At 36.8% G+C, this 18,986-nt stretch overlaps 1 protein-coding gene across 4 annotated transcripts in view; it reads right to left on the bottom strand.

The window, feature by feature from the left end:
• Positions 1–4,230: 4,230 nt before the first annotated feature.
• Vps13 (vacuolar protein sorting 13C) overlaps positions 4,231–18,986 on the bottom strand; it is an 84,799-nt gene continuing 70,043 nt past the window's right edge. For all 4 annotated transcript variants that reach the window (XM_089845125.1, XM_089845128.1, XM_089845126.1 and 1 more), the window contains 12 exons: positions 18,736–18,841; positions 17,539–17,658; positions 17,320–17,468; positions 16,473–16,554; positions 16,211–16,400; positions 14,053–14,216; positions 12,358–12,527; positions 11,623–11,737; positions 11,457–11,551; positions 10,317–10,440; positions 6,826–6,906; positions 4,231–6,759 (listed from right to left, as the gene is read on the bottom strand). In XM_089845125.1, the coding sequence (XP_089701251.1) occupies positions 6,649–6,759; positions 6,826–6,906; positions 10,317–10,440; positions 11,457–11,551; positions 11,623–11,737; positions 12,358–12,527; positions 14,053–14,216; positions 16,211–16,400; positions 16,473–16,554; positions 17,320–17,468; positions 17,539–17,658; positions 18,736–18,841 (1,507 nt within the window). In that variant the 3' untranslated portion in view covers positions 4,231–6,648. The remainder of the gene's footprint in view (positions 6,760–6,825; positions 6,907–10,316; positions 10,441–11,456; positions 11,552–11,622; positions 11,738–12,357; positions 12,528–14,052; positions 14,217–16,210; positions 16,401–16,472; positions 16,555–17,319; positions 17,469–17,538; positions 17,659–18,735; positions 18,842–18,986) is intronic.

The following is an 18,986-nucleotide window of genomic DNA, read 5'->3' as shown; positions in this document are numbered from 1 at the left end:
GGGCCGTTTTCATTTCAGTCTCTGTTTGTCCTTTAGCTCCGACTAACAACATACTAAGAACGGTAGAAACGCTAAACGGACTCGAAATTACATTCGCGTCGGAATCTTCTATTTTCATAAAGAAATCAACCGTAAATTGATTATTTTGAGTGGAAACCACTGCTGAAGAGTCCTGATTCTGAGCTTCGTAGCGTGAAAATAATACTAAAACAATTACTAAGCCTAACATCATTGAAATACTTTCTAACGTAGCAGGCATCATTGACTTAACGACCTCAACGATAGAGTGTTCGTAGCTGTAGTAGAAATACGACTTTATTATAGTGAAGAAAAAGTTGTTGGTTTTCCCACTTGCGTGTTTTAATGCAATTTTATAGGGAAAATCCGGTATGTTATCGATTGGGCGTGTTATCAAAACAGCATTGTCCAAAACGGCTTTTTCATAAACGCGTTTGCCATTATAGCCATTTCTCGTTTTAGCGCATTTTGATTACAGCGTTTATATCTTGAGCGTACGGAAGTACGCCTTTTCCAAAATATTGTTGTTTATCTTCATTAACTTCCCAAAATAATATGCCTTTTCCAAAAAATTATATTTTATATTTAGTTCCGATATAACATTACTCCTTTTTGCATAATATTGTTCTTTGTCCTATATACTTAATATAATATGGATTTCCCTCCCTATCAATCACAGTTTGGGCGGAAACAGCAACCGCTGTTTTGGGAAATAGCGCTGTATTGAGAAACGCGGAAACAGCAACCGCGGTTTTGCTTCCACGCGGTTTTGCAAACCGCTGTTTTGGGAACCGCTTTATTCCAAAACGCTCTTTTGAAAACCGCTCAACTACCCGTGAACCGGAAAATCCAACGGTGTATTTTGTACTACTTTTACGGGTTTAATTTTTCTCCATCAACAGTTGGTCGTATGTTATAACCAGAAATATATTACCTTACACGAAGTTCACTTCAATAATGGTTAGTACCGTGGACATCATCTATGAAGAGAAAACACGAAAAATGAAACTTTGCAAGAGTGAAGAGGCGTGAATTTTTTCCCCCTCCCGACGCGCGCTAGTCGCGAAGAGAAAACTTTTTCCTCTCGAGAGAGAACTGTGATAAATGGCCACTGCCAAGATAATCTGACGTTTCCTAGAAACGGCGGGATTCAACTGTATTTCGCGCAAGTGAGAAGCCGCTGCATAAGATACAACCATGATACGATTGTAAGAAAAGCACATTTTTCTCACTACGCGACGCTAGTGTTTTTATTTTCACCTCTCTGCCTCGCTGTTCGGGAGGAACGGTACCGTTTCTAGCCTGTAAAAATACTTCATAGATCATGGCCGGCGCGAGGTAGGGAGAAGTGAACTTCGTGTAAAGTTATACATTTCTGTTATAACGCAAACCGTAATTGTTACCTCGCAAAAAAAAATTAATAAAAAAGTGAATTAATATTTACTGGTTATTTATTACATAGTTCCAGCCCAGGCCTTCAGCCTATAAAGAATATAACATTACATACCCGTAACAACATAGCCTTATAAAAAACCTGAGAATTAATCATCGTTTCAATGAAATTGAAAGTTGTATAAATGTCACCGATCATAATTGGCTTTCTGGTGAAGTTGGGCATTTTTGACATTTAGGTAATCACCTTCCAAAGTTTTACGTACCTTTGGGAAAAGGTGGAGGCCGTAGCTTCATTCAACCCCCTCAGATATATAACGAGTGGGATTAGTGGGGGAAACTGTACTAGATATGGTACAGTACTGATTTCCCTACCAAACTTTAAAGGTACTGTAAAGAAGGCATGGGCGGGTGTGTAAACATTATTTGAAATACGTCAGAGGCACCAAGTGACCGAGGAGAGGCGTGAGTGGTTCAAAGAAGCTTAGTTTGTTTTATTTCGAAAACTACCACTTCATGGAATTGGCGCTGCAATCTGGCGAAAAACAAGGACTAGATGTTAACTAGTCCCACTCCATGAGGAGCCATTGCATCTTGGTATCACGTGAAGTGACGTATTTCAAATAATTTTTACCCACCCGCCGTTGGGGAAGATTACGAAATTACATAGAGAGATCCCAACACACATACGGTTCATGCAACTTTTGGAAAACAAATTTCCCTGAGATTTCCAGGTTTTTTCCAACATACTTCCCTGAATTTTTTGCAGGTTTTTCCCGTATATGGAGTATCCTATGGAGCAAATGTTAACGAAGGAGGGGGGGGGGGCAAATGGGACTATTACATAATCAAAGGACATCCCCTTATCTCTAATTGAACCAGAGTTATGAGCCTCCAAAGTATAGGGAAACAGCACGAACAATTCAGTGACGTCACCGGTTTGTAATTTTTAACCGCCCGATTTGAATTTTGAATCGGCCGCCATATTGTATGTGTCGCCCTCTACAAAAATACATTGAACTCTCGAAAGATGGTGCTATACTGTTGCGTTTTTGAGTGTATAAGCAAAGCTGTTGCTGAAAGTCGTGAGATATTCTTTAGAATTCCAAGAATAATAAGAAATCAAGGTAAAAAAACCTTGGATTTATCAACTTTTGGGACGTTATGGCCGGGTAATCATTTAAGCCTTGGCTCCAATTTACCGTATTTTTACAGTAAGGATCCTCATAATTAACCAATGAAATTTTTTCTATAGGCCTATACCTTTTTTTAGTTGTTTCGGCTAAAGTTTCTAAATAATCTGATGTATCGAAATTAATTTGTTGATTTGCCATGTCTTCCACTATATTTATAAGGTGCTTTTTACCAATAATTCACATACAACATGGCGGCCATTAAATAAAAACAAATCCAGAGGTCGCGGCTTCCGGGCGTGACGTCACTAGAAGGTCAAAAACCGCTTCATGCTGTTTCCCTATAGTGTAATGTTAATCCTATGGAGGGTATGTTTATGAACATTTTGCTTAATTACTCGGCCCCTTTTTACTCGATCCCTTAGTTTTTAGTATGGTTGGATGGGGGCAAATAGGACTATAACATCCTCAGAGGACATCCCCGTATCTCTAGTAGAACTAAGACCATTAACAACCCCCGGGACTGGCAACGCAATAAGATCCTCGTATTGAAGTTTCCACCTCTAGGAGTTACGGCTGTTTTCGCGACAAGGGTGCCACCGAGCGGCAACGGATAGAAACGTATAGGGTGTATAGAACTTCCGGTTTTGTATATCGCTTAAAAAAATAAATAAGATCGTTTTCTTCTAAATTCGGAGGCCGAGGCCGCAACGGTTTAATGTACAATTATGATAAAATAGCAAAAAAATATATCGCTAAATTAGCTTGATATCTGCAATATGGTAGTTAAAAAAGTATGTACACGTTAACATTTTCATTCTCATCTTCTTCGTCGTGATCCGCCATTTTTAAATAGCAAAGAGAGGAACCTGTAAACCGGAAATTCGGTACCCCCTAAAAGTTTCCTCAATATACCGCAAGGGTCGCTAGGATCGCGCGTAACAGAAAACCACGAAAGGTAGAAAGCTTGCGTTGCGAGTCCCGAGGGTTGTTAATGGTCTTAGAGTAGAACCAGAGTTATGAGCCTCCAAATTTGGGTGTAATGTTAATCCTATGGAGGGAATATTCACGAACATTTTGCTTAATATCTCGGCCCCTGTTTGACGCAAATTTCCCTTATTTCCCTGAATTTTACTAAAGATTAGAAATTTCCATGAGGTTTTTGTCAACTATTTATTTCCCCGATTTTCCAGGTTTGTATGAACCCTGACAAAGGGGCGAGGCCGACATTGGGGTATTCTCTCTCGCGCCAAGAAGCCACGCCAGCAGGAGGCATTCGCACTGCCTCTAGCAGTGCTTCATGGCGGAAGGGGAGATTACCCCAATGACGGCCTCGCCCCTGTGTGTCGCTTTCTCTGTACGTATTTTCCAAAATGGTCTATTTGCACCTTAAAGGGTCTCTAAAGAAGTCGGCGGACCGTTGGAAATATTTTTTGAAAACGTCGTTATTGACGTCACAATCCCCCGGGGGGGGGGGGGGTGAGCAAAACGAAAGTCTTTCCATCTAGCAAACGCAGCGGGGGTCTCGGACTCTCGCGAATCAGAACTGGGGAAACGCCGAAGCAGGGCGGCACTCATCCAATCACAAGAGAGGGGAGGATGGGTCGGGTGAGTTTTTTTAAATAAAAATTCAACGGTCCGCCGACCTCTTTACAGTCCCTTTAATGAAAAAATACAAAACAAGCAATTCCGATGTTTCAAAGATTTATTTCCGTACCAACAATTTTGTCCGGCATTGTAAAGATTTAAAAAAATCTACATTGGAATTTCAAAATGAACACCGTTTTGTATTCTGAAGCAAAACTCGATAACAATCAGTCCATACACCGGTCCGATAAATAATTCATAAAAACGGTACACTTTATAGAATTTTTCAGTTTTCAACTGACGTTAAAATAACAATTAAATTGATATAATACGTATATTAAAATAATAATAGTAAAAAAGGTTTTAATTAAACCGTTACCGTTAAACCAAACAAATCCGTAGAAAACCAACGCGATTCCAAGGAGAAATTTAATCGAAATGAGGTTTAAATTAATCGATTAGAAAAGGAAATTTAATCGAAATGAACTTTTAATTAATCGATTAGAAAAGGAAATTTAATCGAAATTAACTTTTGATTAATCGATTAGAAAAGGAAATTTAATCGAAATGAACTTTTAATTAATCGATTAGAAAAGGAAATTTAATCTAAATGAACTTTTAATTAATCGATTAGAAAAGGAAATTTAATCGAAATGAACTTTTAATTAATCGATTAGAAAAGGAAATTTAATCGAAATGAACTTTAAATTAATCGATTAGAAAAGGAAATTTAATCGAAATTAACTTTAAATTAATCGATTAGAAAAGGAAATTTAATCGAAATTAACTTTAAATTAATCAATTAGAAAAGGAAATTTAATCGAAGTGAGATTAAATTAATCAATTAGAAAAAGAAATTTAATCGAAGTGAGATTAAATTAATCAATTAGAAAAAGAAATTTAATCGAAGTGAGATTAAATTAATCAATTAGAAAAAGAAATTTAATTGAAATGAGATTAAATTAATCGATTAGAAAAAGAAATTTAAATCCCTCGAAAAATTAAAATTAGTCGAAATAAGGTTTTGATTAACCGATTAAAATCAGCACCCAAACTATATATTATTAAATAGGATTCATTTTTTTCATTTGAGCGGGGAATCAAGACTAATTAAAGAACATCAAAATCAATGAGAAAAATTACCAAAAATTATCCTTTTATTTTATATAAAATTTTAAGATTGAGGTGTTCAGCCTAAACATTTATGAAACCTAATGGATAGTTTTTGGTAAGTTACATTGATGATTTTCATGTTCAAAGGCGAAATTGGTCTCTTAGCGTCAACAACATGGGGCTACTTTTGTCACAACTACGATTAGGATCTCGAGAAAAACAGATCAGCGAACGAATTTTAACTGGCAAATCCAGGCAAGAAAAAGCTAACCTTGGCTAAGCCTTAGCACTCGGCATCGCGAATAAGCTTAAGATTCTTTTGGTTTTTCCACAGCGAATTAAGTTAGTTGCATCGGCTTGTTTTCAATTGGTAAATTCGGGCAAGAACCGAAACCTCAAAATACGTTTGCTAAGCCTTGCACTCGGCATCGGGAATAACAAAGATTCTTTTCGTTTTTCCACAGCGAATTACGTTAGTTTAAAAACAGAACTTGCATCGGTTTGTTCCAATTGGTAAATTCGGGCAAGAACGGCTACCTTAAAATACGTTTGCTCGGCTACCTTAAAATACGTTTGCTAAGCCTTAGCACTCGGCATCGCGAATAAGCTTAAGATTCTTTTCGTTTCTCCACAGCGAATTACGTTAGTTTTAAAGCAGAACTTGCATCGGGTTGCTTCAATTGATGAATTCGGGCAAGCCCCGCTATTTTAAAATACGTTTGCTTATTTTAAAATACGTTTGCTAAGCCTTGCGCTCGGCACCGGGAATAACAAAGATTCTTTTCGTTTTTCCACAGCGAATTACGTTAGTTTAAAAACAGAACTTGCATCGGTTTGTTCCAATTGGTAAATTTGGGCAAGAACCGCTAACGTTTGCTAAGCCTTTGCACTCGGCAACGGGAATAACAAAGCTAAACCTCGGTTATCAACAACGAATTACGTTAGTTTAAAAGCAGAACTTGCATCGGTTTGTTTGAAGACCCGCGCGCTTAAAATACATTTGCTAAGCCTTGCACTCGTTATCGGGAATAACAAAGCTAAGCCTCGGTTATCACCAACGAATTACGTTAACAGATAAGTTTGCATCGATCGGGTTGGGTTGTTTGCATTCTACGTAGGGTATGTTTGCTCTCTCATTCAAAATCACGAACACCAAATAATGAATTCAGATTTCCATAGCGTATCTATATAGGGTATTTATTTCTATATATAATTTTAATTACCGGCTTTTTAAAATAAGTAATTAATTTCAACTAAGATATTTCTTAGTCCTTATATTACAAATGTGCGAAAATATAAATTTTTATCCAAAGTACTAACGCGCGTAATTATTAATTATAAATTTCGATCTATCGACGTTAGCGCAGCTGCAAGGGGGAGGGGAGGGGCGTGGCCTAAACTATTTCTAATCTTGAGAATGAATGGATGAACTGGGAGTCGAAGACCACTTGGAACCCGAGGATCGCCTTTCTTGCAACGTGTTGCGCATGGCTTCCTCCATTTTACCAATTATGAACTGAACATTTTTGAAATATTTGCGGTTAAAACGACCTCTAGTGGCGTTGGTTCGGGAATAACTTACCTTGCAGAGTTCGACATCTTTCAAACAAACTATTTTGCCGTTTTCCGAATGTCCAAAGAAACCAGTTTTTTTCTTATGATCCTAAAATTTTACATTTAGTAAAAATTAAAGTGTAAAATCAATTAAATCCATGAGTTCATGTGTCAGTTAAACCTCAAATTATTAACTCCTGGGTATGAATGGGAATAGGAACTGATGCTTAAACAGGGCAACTCTAGCACCCCTTTGGTACAATTTTGTCAAGTAGTCACCCCAAAATCATTCCACTTTATTTAAGTAGTTGTAACCACCCAGATATGCAGTAATCCAAGATGGCCGCCATATAACGTCATCATAAATCCAAGATGGCGGCTATGACGTCATCCCAAACTCAAGCCAAGAATTTGAAACTTACTCAAAATTTTTCGCTCAGCGTTCAAAAAAATACGTCGGGCTTGGAACATCTACATGGCTAAGTAATTGATTAAACGGTGGGTAGACGTATGTAACCAGTTAAATTGCCCACCTTCCTTGTCATTAGTACACAGGAGGGGGAAATAGCTCGCTGGAAGGAAGGCTCAAGGTCAGGTTGACGCTCGAGCGGGAATTTTTAAGTGAGTTTCAAATTTTTGGTTTAAGTTTGGGATTGATTGGATTTTAATAAAATGGCAGTCATCTTGCATTTCTGCCTATCTGAGTGGTTACGACTACTTATTTAAGCCTTGGCTACTTTTAATCCCTCGTTTCTCTCCTGACCTCAACTGTATGGACTCGCATCTCAGTTGAGTCTGAGGTTTTTGGCACTAATTAGGGACAAGAATTGTTTTAACTATAAATCCAATCACATTCTTGAAAAACTCTAATAACATTAGCTTAACAAGAAAGACGCGGAAAAACCGTTTAGGTTTCCTAGGCCTTGCCACCAATTCTAACGGTGCCATCGCGTGGGGTAACGTGGCGATACTGCAAAGGCCCGGATTTGCTTACCTTTCATATTCAGGGGTTGATTATTACTCTGCTAACCATGGATAAAGAATGCGCGTGAGGTTGAAATTTGTTTTCACTCTACAGGATAGGCAACTCCCTATTTCGGACGACAGCTTATTCTCTATATACTCTGTTACAACATCGGTTGTCAGCACGCACAAACCTAGGTCTCTATGTAACCTAGCTTTGCGCGTGCTGACATGAGACGAAAAACTTCAGGATCCTCAGGATTTACAATATCCTCCAGTTTTTTTAGCTCGAGTGCAAGCACGGACCTCTAGGTCTTAGTTTCAAATACGTGTAGTAGGCTGTAGGCAATTTTACACGTATTTAATAATAATAATAATAATAATAATAAAAAGCTTTATTGGGATATGCTCATCAGTAATAAATTACTGGTTTGCGTGAGCGTCCTAAATTAATTTAAAATACAGATTGAAATCAAAGTACAAATAAAATATGTGATTGATTTAAAATTCATCAAAATTAGGATTGAGTTAAAAGATTTGAGAATGAATTAATTTAAAACTCAATTGAAATTGGAATTAAGTTGAAAACATAAGAATATGTATTGATTACAATGCGTTATAAAGTATAGACGTTAAAGTAGTTATTCATTTATCATTTCCTTTTTTATGTGCTCTGAAATTCTATCTTTAAAAATACTTAATGAAGTTAAAGTTTTTAAGTCCGTTGGAATTGCGTTCCAGAGTTTAGTTCCAATGGATTTGATGGATTTACTGGTCCATTTATTTTCCGGTTCTCTTACGAAGTTGACAAAGCTACCTCTTGTTGGGTACTTATGGTTATGATTTCGGGCTGATTGAAATAGGTCTAGAATGTATTCAGGTGCTTTACCATTATATATTTTAAACATTAGGGTTAGTAAATGTATTTTTGCCATTTGTTCTAGGTTGAGCCAACCTAGTTGGTTTCAAGATTCAGTAGCCGATGACCTCCTAGGTTTATGATTTATAGCCCTAGCGGCGTTATTTTGAAGTATTTGTAATTTTTTCAGCTGACTCTTACGTGCGTTGTTATAGAAAATGTCTGCGAAATTAAAAATGGACTGAATGAGTGCATTGTATAATATCCGCAGAGTGTGCTGGTCGAGATACGAGTAGAATGGTCTTATAAGCCAACTACGTTTGTTTACTTTCTTGTATGTGTAATCAATATGGGCTTTAAATGTGAATTGTTCATCAAAGTATAACCCTAGGTGTTTGAAGGATTTGACTCTTTCAATTTTGAGTAGACCTAGAGAGTGTAAGTGACTTATGTTCTGTCTTTTTTTGTCTGTAGGTGAGAAGATCATAAAAACCGTTTTTTTCACATTGAATATCAGACCCTTCGATTCTAGTTTTAATATTAAGGCATTAACGTCACGTTCTAGCTTAGTGATTAGGTTCATAATATCATAATCAGAGTCCACTAGGGCATTATCGTCGGCGTATTCAATGGATGTGGCGGAGGTAAGACAATCATGGTTATCTCTGATATAGAGGTTGAATAGCAGGGGTCCTAGGATACTACCCTGCGGTACTCCTAATGTTATGTATCCTATTTTTGAGTAGACATTATTTACAAAGACCCTTTGGTTACGATTTTCTAAATATGATCGAAACCATTCCACTGCCTCAGGACCAATACCTGCTTCCAACAGGATTTGTAATAATAGTTTGTGATTCACGCAGTCAAACGCCTTTGAGAGATCGATAAAGACAACTCCCACATATTTCTTATTTCCTAGTCCATCAAGTATTCGTTCATGCAGGTTAAGGGTGCAGTATTCTGTGGAGTGGCCCCGAATGAAGCCAGACTGCATTTTGTATAAAATATTATTATTTATGGAATACGTAATCAATTGGTCGTGCACACAGCGTTCAAGTATCTTGGATAATGTTTGCAGAATTGAAATACCGCGATAATTACTTGGATCTTGAGCGTTTCCAGTTTTGTATAAGGGAATCACTTTTGCTTCCTTCCATGCCATGGGGACTACCTGACTGGTTATTGATAAGTTGATTATCTTTGTTAGTATTGGTGCTATAATTATTGCGATGCCTTTGATGAATGCCAAAGGCATCGCAATAATTATAGCACCAATACTAACAAAGATAATCAACTTATTTGAAACTACGGTCTAGAGTTCAGTGCACTCGAGCTAAAAAAACTCGCGGATATTTTAAATCCTGAAGATTTTCGTCTCTTGACAGCACGTACAAAAGCTACGTTGCATAGACCTAGCTTGGCGCCCACTAACAACCGATGTTGTTACAGAGTATGCTGAAGATGCTCAAATTTTTGCCACTTGTCAGCACGCACAAGGCTAAGTTTCATAGAGACCTAGATTTGCTCGTGCTGACAACCGATGTTGTAACAGAGTGTATACAGAATAAGCTGTCGTTCGAGATAGGGAGTTGCCTATCCTGTAGAGTGAAAACAAATTTCCTCACGCGCATTCTTTATCCATGCTGCTAACTTTGTTGAACTTCGGCCCATAAATGAATAAATTTTGACATTACCTTTAACAAAATTTTGATTCCCTTTTCGGTGATGACGGGAGTCTCTTTGACTTCGTCCCACGTGTAATTCCAAGGGGCGTTCCATTGACCAAAAACGTCACCTTTCTCGATGTAGATAATTCGCCTGCAATCAGATAACATTCCCGCAAATTTTGAGCAATCTCAATACTCATGTTGCAGCGGAAGAAAATGCTTATATACAGTGTCAGTAGCCCTAACTTGGAACAACTCTAATTTGGAACACTTTTCTCTTAAAATCTTCGTAACTTATGTTTGAGAGCTTCAAATGAATATTTTAAGAGCTCATTTTGAAGATTGAAAACCCCTCTTTTCATAGAACACGATGGCAAAACTCTTCCATAAAATCCGGAGAAGATACAACCATAATTAGATAACCTAATTAATATTTTGCCCTATTAATTATAATGAAGGGCAAGTTCTCCAATGGGTCTCAGCACACAAGCCTTTGCAGTCAATGGGAAAGCCATAAGTACGTTTATGAAAACAATTCCATTGAAATGGCTAACGCCAGGCCAAAATGTATTGAGAAACTAACACAGGGTTCATTCAACTTTTGGAAAACAAATTTCCCTGAGATTTCCAGTTTTTCCCCCATATACTTCCCTGAATTTTCCAGGTTTTTCCCTTATATGGAGTACCCTATGGAGCAAATGTTAACGAAGGAGAGGAGGGGGGGGGGGGTCAAATATGACTATTACATAATCAAAGAACATCCCCGTATCACTAATTGAAAAAGAGTTATGAGCCTCCAAAGTACAGTGTAATGTTAATTCTATGAAGGGAATATTCACGAACATTTTGCTTAATTAATTGACGCAAATTTCCCAGATTTCCCTGAATTTTACTAAAAATCATAAATTTCCCTGAATTTTCACCGAGGTTTTTGTCAACTATTAATTTCCCTGATTTTTCCAGGTTTGTATGAAAAGAAAATATGACCTCATTCGCCTAAAATGCACATCCTTAAGTCAGCATACTAAAATAATTACTGGAAAAACTTGTCTAATACAATTGGCGCTAGTGTCTAAATTCAAAAGAATTACTAAGCCTAGGTCTAGTTTTGAAGCTGATTTTAACAACTAATTAAGTAATTTTGCAGAAAAATATTAAGGCACTTACTGACTGGTGACCATCAGGAAGGTTTTCTTCTCGTCCGTTATTGGGACATGTGCCACGTACGTATCCGTGGACGCGAATTTCCCCTTTTCCACGTCCTGCACGATCAAAAGAAAACCAAACATAAGCTCTCCGTTCGAAATTGATTAAACTAAATGAATGAACTCACGAGAAGTAATCTTAGCCCTTCAGCTTCGAAGGTAATGTATGGTCGTATAATGGTGTCAGGTTGAATGAACCTGGGTAATCTGACCCTCTTGACCTCCTCGGAGGTATCCATCGCTCTGCAAATAACATTATGAACCATGTAAAATATTCTAAAGACGTAATTCTTTTTTGCGACTTATAATAAGCCATTCCGAAGAAACCGAAAGGAATCCTGGGTTAACGGTTTTAATGTAGCGAAAACAACCATTATCTTAGCTTTTATGATCACATGATTTGTGGAAACGCGGGGGTAAGATGGAGATCTAAAACCACGTGATCAGAAGCAACTGGGAAGACAAGGTTGCCACAGATTTTTCATTTCAAAATTTCCTGACTTTTCCAGGTTTTTCATGACCAATTTTCAAATTTACCATCAGCTTTGTACTTACAATTACGCTAATTTAATCACAGTTTTAATTGAAACTACTACTCAGTAGTTAATATAACTTTATTAGGAACTATCAGAAACAGTTATCCTTTTCAAATTCCCTGACTTTTCCAGGATTTCCAGGTACTGTGGCAACCCTGGAAGATAAGTTTGATCTCTCCCCCCGCTTGTAGGCGTTAAATTTGTCACGTGACTGCGTTTTGTTTTGCTTTGCGAAAGGCAGCAGCTTCTACTCCCTTTCTAATTATCTCCGTTACAACCGGGCCCGATTTATTGGTGACAATGTGGAATAGTTTAATTAGGACTTACTTTTTGACAGCGTCCAACGATCCACTGGCAAAATCGATAGCACCAGCCGTTGGTCTAGCAACGACACCAATTAAGCCTTTGCCCACGCCTTTAAAGAAGCCACCGAAGCCCTCCTCTTTGGCTCCCGTCATTGGTTTCGTCACCACACCCGTCACACCTTCCACGAAACCCTAAAAACATATTTCATTAACAAAAGCCTTAATTAACAAAACAATAAAAAGTTTTGTATGTTAAATATAAAATTTGTTGTTAAAAGCGTCACGATTGACACATCACGGGCAAACTTTATGAAATCTGGTGACAAATTGCATTGGACACGGAGCGTGCCAATAGAATTTTGTTAATAAAAGGCAGGGTGTTACGCGATTGGTCGGAGGTGCTGCTAATTTCAAACGAATTATTTTAAAATAATTGAAACTGTATTTTTTGGATGTTTCACTGGAGCCTCCGAGATATCTAGGCCCGTGCGTGTCGAAATATCCAGTTTCATAGAGGAAATATTTTCACCCAATATGTGTACTAGATGGCGCTTTTATTACAGTTGCGAAGGGGGTTGTAACCACGCTTGCGAGATTACTAAACTCGCCCCACGTGGCCATAAAAGCCTTGGCTAGTACTAAGAATAACTACTCAGTTCCTTAGGTTCAATCATACTTTATTAACTAACTAAATCATAAATAAATGCCGACTTGCATTATACAATTAAAGAACTAAACATAATTACTATTAATGGATGATGAAGTCCAATACCAGGGCAAGACGCCCTATGCTCGAGCATACTACTACATCTTAGTAGTAAAGAAAGACTGACTTAATGTCATAAGCAGACGATGCTTATATAGTACGGGGAAAGGTCAGAGGTAACGCTGTGTGTTAATCCTCTATGTAACCGTACACCCCTGGAGTAGAAACCCAGGAGGTCCCTTGATTATTACGGGAGGTTACAGGGTCTTCCATAAATTGTCGTTGATATTTTAGGGGCCAATTATAAAAATTTTATGAAAGAGAAAGGTTTCATCCTTAAATTAATGATATTGTTTTAGGGGCTATTTATTTTTTATTGAATCTTTTGGTTAGATTGTGTGGACGACAAAATTAATTATGAGAATTTAACATTGTTGTAAAACAAAACTTCTTGAAGTTGCTAACTAATTCACAGTTTTATTATACCATAAGAGGAATTTTTTTACTCCTTCGTAACCTTTCATTTTTTTAACCTTAGCTTTTACCTCTTTGACATGATTGTTTAATAAAGGTCTTCGGCAATTTTCTAAAACGCTTTTTTACTATCCGCGGCCTCGGCTTTAGCGCTCTACGTCTATGCCTAGCCCTAATATTGTAGCAGTCGACGGGGTCATGAGGCTGAACTTATTTTTATTTTACTATACTAAAAGCGCCCCCAAGCGAGAAAACACGGCGAACTAAAGCAGTTAAAAAAATATTTTCGCTTCGCGACAGGCACGGGCCTAGATATCTCGGAGGCTCCGGTTTCACTATTGCTTGATTGGTCTTATATTTCGCAGAAGAATAGATAAAAAAAATCACTTGATTTTTCACTTCACCCTCCCTTTAAGTTCCCTCCCATCTAGTTCCATTTTCACTCAAATGATTGGAAGAACACTTTTTTAGTCTTACGGAAATGGAAATTGCATATCATTCTTAATTTTATTACGTAACAAAAGTTGGCGAACATACCATTACGAGGTTTTTTCCACCTTGGGCCATTCCTTGTGCCGCGTTTTGCGGTCTTCTGTTAATTTGTTGTTGCCGTCTTCTTTGATAGTCCTTGTCCATGGTCAGAGCTGCCAATCCTTTTCCTAAGGAACCCGTGATACGAGACACGGCGCCCGCGGCTCCACCTATAGTCAGTAATAGATTAATGAACAGGAGTTGCGCATATTCGAGAACTCTAATATTATTATTACATAATTTTAATCAACCCCTTAGGTCAAATTTGTAATTTTTAAACTGTCATTTTTTAGTCTATTTTAGAAAATTTGAGAATTTTATTGCTATTTTATAATCGATTAACGAAATCAAAAGCCATTTACTGGCTTTTATAATCGATTATTCTGTAAGTTTTGACGATTAATCGAACCGGAGATCTAATAAGCATTGACTATTCTAATAGTATTTGAAAATAATTTAATCGATTAATTTTTTGGGTTTATTATAAGACTATTCTGTAATTTCATTGCTATTTTATAATCGATTAACGAAATCAAAAGCCATTTACTGGCTTTTAGAATCGATTATTCTGTAATATTTGACGATTAATCGAACTGGAGATCTAATAAGCATTAATAGTATTTGAAAAAAAAATTAATCGATTAATTTTTTGGGTTTTATATATGACTATTTTGTAATTTCATTACTATCTTATAATCGATTAATGAAATCAAAAGCCATTTACAAGCTTTTAGAATCGATTATTCTGTAAGTTTTGACGATTAATCGAACCGGAGATCTAATAAGCATTAATAGTATTTGAAAAAAAAAAATAATCGATTAATTTTTTGGGTTTTATATATGACTATTTTGTAATTTCATTACTATCTTATAATCGATTAATGAAATCAAAAGCCATTTACAAGCTTTTAGAATCGATTATTCTGTAAGTTTTGACGATTAATCGAACTGGAGATCTAATAAGCATTAATAGTATTTGAAAAAAAAATAATCGATTAATTTTTTGGGTTTTATATATGACTATTTTGTAATTTCATTACTATCTTATAATCGATTAATGAAATCAAAAGCCATTTACAAGCTTTTAGAATCGATTATTCTGTAAGTTTTGACGATTAATCGAACCGGAGATCTAATAAGCATTAACTATTATGATCAAATTCGGAAAAAATTTAATCGATTAATTATCGGGTTATATACAAGACCTGTGTAATTTTGTCGATCAATCGATGTTTCAAATAATCAATTCGAAAAGAATTTAATCGATTAATTAATCGGGTTGTATATAAGACCTCTGTAATATTTTCGATTAATCGATGTTTCAAATAATCAATTCGAAAAGAATTTAATCAATTAATTAATCGGGTTATATACAAGACCTGTGTAATTTGGCGATTAATCGAGGTTTCAAAAAATCAATTCGAAAAGAATTTAATCGATTAAATAATCTGGTTATATATAAGACCTCTGTAATTTTGGCGATTAATCGAGGTTTCAAATAATCAATTCGAAAAGAATTTAATCGATTAATTAATCGGGTTGTATACAAGACCTCTGTAATATTTTCGATTCATCGATGTTTCAAATAATCAATTCGAAAAGAATTTAATCAATTAATTAATCGGGTTATATACAAGACCTGTGTAATTTGGCGATTAATCGAGGTTTCAAAAAATCAATTCGAAAAGAATTTAATCGATTAAATAATCGGGTTATAAATAAGACCTCTGTAATTTTGACGATTAATCGAGGTTTCAAATAATCAATTCGAAAAGAATTTAATCGATTAATTAATCGGGTTGTATACAAGACCTCTGTAATATTTTCAATTAATCGATGTTTCAAATAATCAATTCGAAAAGAATTTAATCGATTAAATAATCGGGTTATATAAAAGACCTCTGTAAATTTGACGTTTAATCGATGTTTCGAATAATCAATTCAAATCATTTGATTTACAGATTTTTGGAAAAGAGATTTGATATTAGTCGATTAATAGAACGGTTTTTGACCTTGAAAATAATCGATTAATCTAATCGTGTTCCTAATAAGAATTTTCTTTTCTAATCGTGACTGAACCAAAGTTCTTAATCATTAATTCCAGTAAAACATGAGATTAAGAAATTAAGGGATTATATTTGTAATGGAGGTAGGTAGTACTCACCGACTGTATGTCCGAGCAAACTCTTGACCCCTAAGGCCAGACCCTCGGCGAATTCTTCGGGTCCTTCGATAGCCCCTTGAATGGGCTCGTAGAAAAAATCGCCAATACCCGATTTGATGCCCAATAAAAGACCAACGGGGTTGCCTATCACGTCTAATCCCAGCAGAAGCACGTAAAATTGCTTAATAGCCTTGACGACAAAAGCACGAAATCTCAGAAAATGTTCGAGAATGCAGCAAAAAAACATGTTGGGAAAACTCACCTGACTACTGTAGTGTGAAACAGCTGCGTTGATTAGCTGCTGATTGGTCATGAAACTGTTGTTTCGCTCAAAATAGTTCAATCTAAGTGGACCAAAGAATGATTTTAGCACATTGACCAGAAGATAACGACCATTATCATGGGAAGTATAAGTTCATGTTGTTCCGATCTCGGCGTCAGTTATGGAATGGAATGACGCTTTTGGAGAAGCGAGAATTGAAGTCCTACACTGGGTAGTTAATTTTTCAGGACTTCCATCTCGTCCTATTTAGTCCGCATTACTAGGCCTTTGACAGCGCCCCACCAGCAGACTTAGAAATAAGGATAATTTTTAAACTAGTCCTTGGGACCAGTGACCCCCTAGTGTCCTAAATAATAAACTGGTCTCCGGAATGGTCCCAGCCTTTGTTCTCCTATAGATTTGCAATTAATAAACTGGTCCCGAGGACCAGTAACCCCATGCACTTCTTGAATTTAAAAACTAGTCCAAGCAATTAATAAACTGGTTTTGGACCAGTGGACGTGCACTGCTATTTCTAAGTCTGCCCACCAGGCGTCTTCGCTTTACCACTCGAATCTATGACGTTTCCCACGCTCCTAACCTAGAAAACTATATTCCTCCACTGTCGAGCTCTTTCGTAAGTTTAGGAGAATCTCGATACTGGGATTGGGAAGCGTAATTTCGATCTCGAATGCCAAATAGAATTTTTTCTAACAGCAATATGTACTGTAGAAAGCATTAAAGTCTTATACTTCTCAGGATAGAACTCATTAACTTCCATTATGATTTTTCATATAAACTTCTTAGTAACAACTCCTTAAAATTTTAAAAGATGTCTTTGACTTACTTGAATACAACGTCTTGAACTTCCGTTATGGTGACACCGATACTTTGCAATAGCAGATTGAGAAAGTCCGAATGGATTCCGGAACTCTGTTGGTGTCCATCCGTCGATCCCGAATCCACGCCCCCCGACATTGAGAAGCTCAGATGAACCTGATTAAGGAGTCACGTTTAATTACTATAATTTAAATAGGATTTAATTGGGGGGGGGGAGGGGTTTTACCTTCAATGGCGAGAAATGTAGATTATCAAAGAAACTCTTCTGTTCTTGGTAGAAATAGTCCTTGGCGAGACCTTTCAAATCAATAGCCGCCGTTTCCTTATCCAGCGATAGTTTTTCCTCCTAACAAATAAAAACAATTTCAAGTTGAAATTAAAATTGGGCATTTTATAATTAACTTAATTTGATTTTTAACAAGAAGCGATATTTTTTGCACATTAGCAAAGGTTCTCTGAGTAATCTCTCAACATATATGATAGACAAAAAAGTTCGGATTAAATAAGATTAGAAATGAAATATTCGAAACCAAACTATATACGATTAATCCATTGAGAAAGTTCGATTAATCGATTAGAGTTCTCGAATATTCGGGCACCGACAGCAAAGCAAAGCGCGGATCCCCTACAAGTTGACTTTCCTTAGGAACTCCAGTTCTGGCTTGGCGAAGGCAGGAGACATTTGTGGGCGGGATTTATAAGTGCACTTATAAATCCCGCCCACTAGCCTCCGCCAAGCCAAAACCCAGAGTTCAGGAGGAAAGTTACCTTATAGGGGATCCGCTGGACCCGCGCTTTGCTTTAAACTAACCTTTGCTAGGCTTAGCTTAGCGGCCAGTCAACAACTTCCCCCCCACCCCCGAACTATAGTCTGCTACTACGAACTTTCTAATGACTTCACACCCTCCTATCTAACCTCTGTATTGGCAGCCTGATGAAACTTTCAAAATTCCCTGACTTTTCGACCCATTTTTAAATTCCTTGACTTTTCGACCCATTTTTAAATTCCCTGACTTTTACCTGACCTTTTCGACCCATTTTTAAACTCCCTGACTTTTCGACCCATTTTTAAATTCCCTGACTTTTTCGGTCCATTTTTAAATTCCTTGACTTTTCGACCCATTTTTAAATTCCCTGACTTTTACCTGACCTTTTCGACCCATTTTTAAACTCCCTGACTTTTCCCTTAACTTTTCGGCCCATTTTCAAATTCCCTGACTTTTCCCTTAACTTTTCGGCCCATTTTCAAATTCCCTGACTTTTCCAGGATTTCCAGGTACTGTGGCAACCCTAGTTTGCTTAAACTAAAACACGGCTGACAAAAAATCAAAAGACAAAGGAAAAAATAACACTTCTTGTTTTACACTTAGTTTCATATTTAAAAAATATACAAATGATTCTTATTAATGGGCAGCAAACATACGTAATCAATTGACTTCTCTTCCTCCACTGACAAAAAAGCCAAAATCGAGTTTACAAAGCCAAGATCAAGTTTGACTTCAAATTCTTGCACTAAAACTCTAAAATACCTACAGAGGCAAAAAACAAGCAAACCACAAATTTGTTAGGAAACTCGCGATACTAATAAAAATTGGCTGGACATAATGAAACCATGGATAAAGAATGCGCATTGCGTGAGGTTGAAATTTGTTTTCACGCTATAGGATAGGCAAC

The sequence above is a fragment of the Phalangium opilio genome, unplaced genomic scaffold (genome assembly GCF_054372755.1).
Source record: "Phalangium opilio isolate 3A_F unplaced genomic scaffold, DU_Popi_V2 ptg000009l_1, whole genome shotgun sequence".
Taxonomy (NCBI): domain Eukaryota; kingdom Metazoa; phylum Arthropoda; class Arachnida; order Opiliones; family Phalangiidae; genus Phalangium; species Phalangium opilio.
Note: the sequence above shows the minus strand (reverse complement) of the source record. Positions and strands in the feature narration are given on the sequence as shown.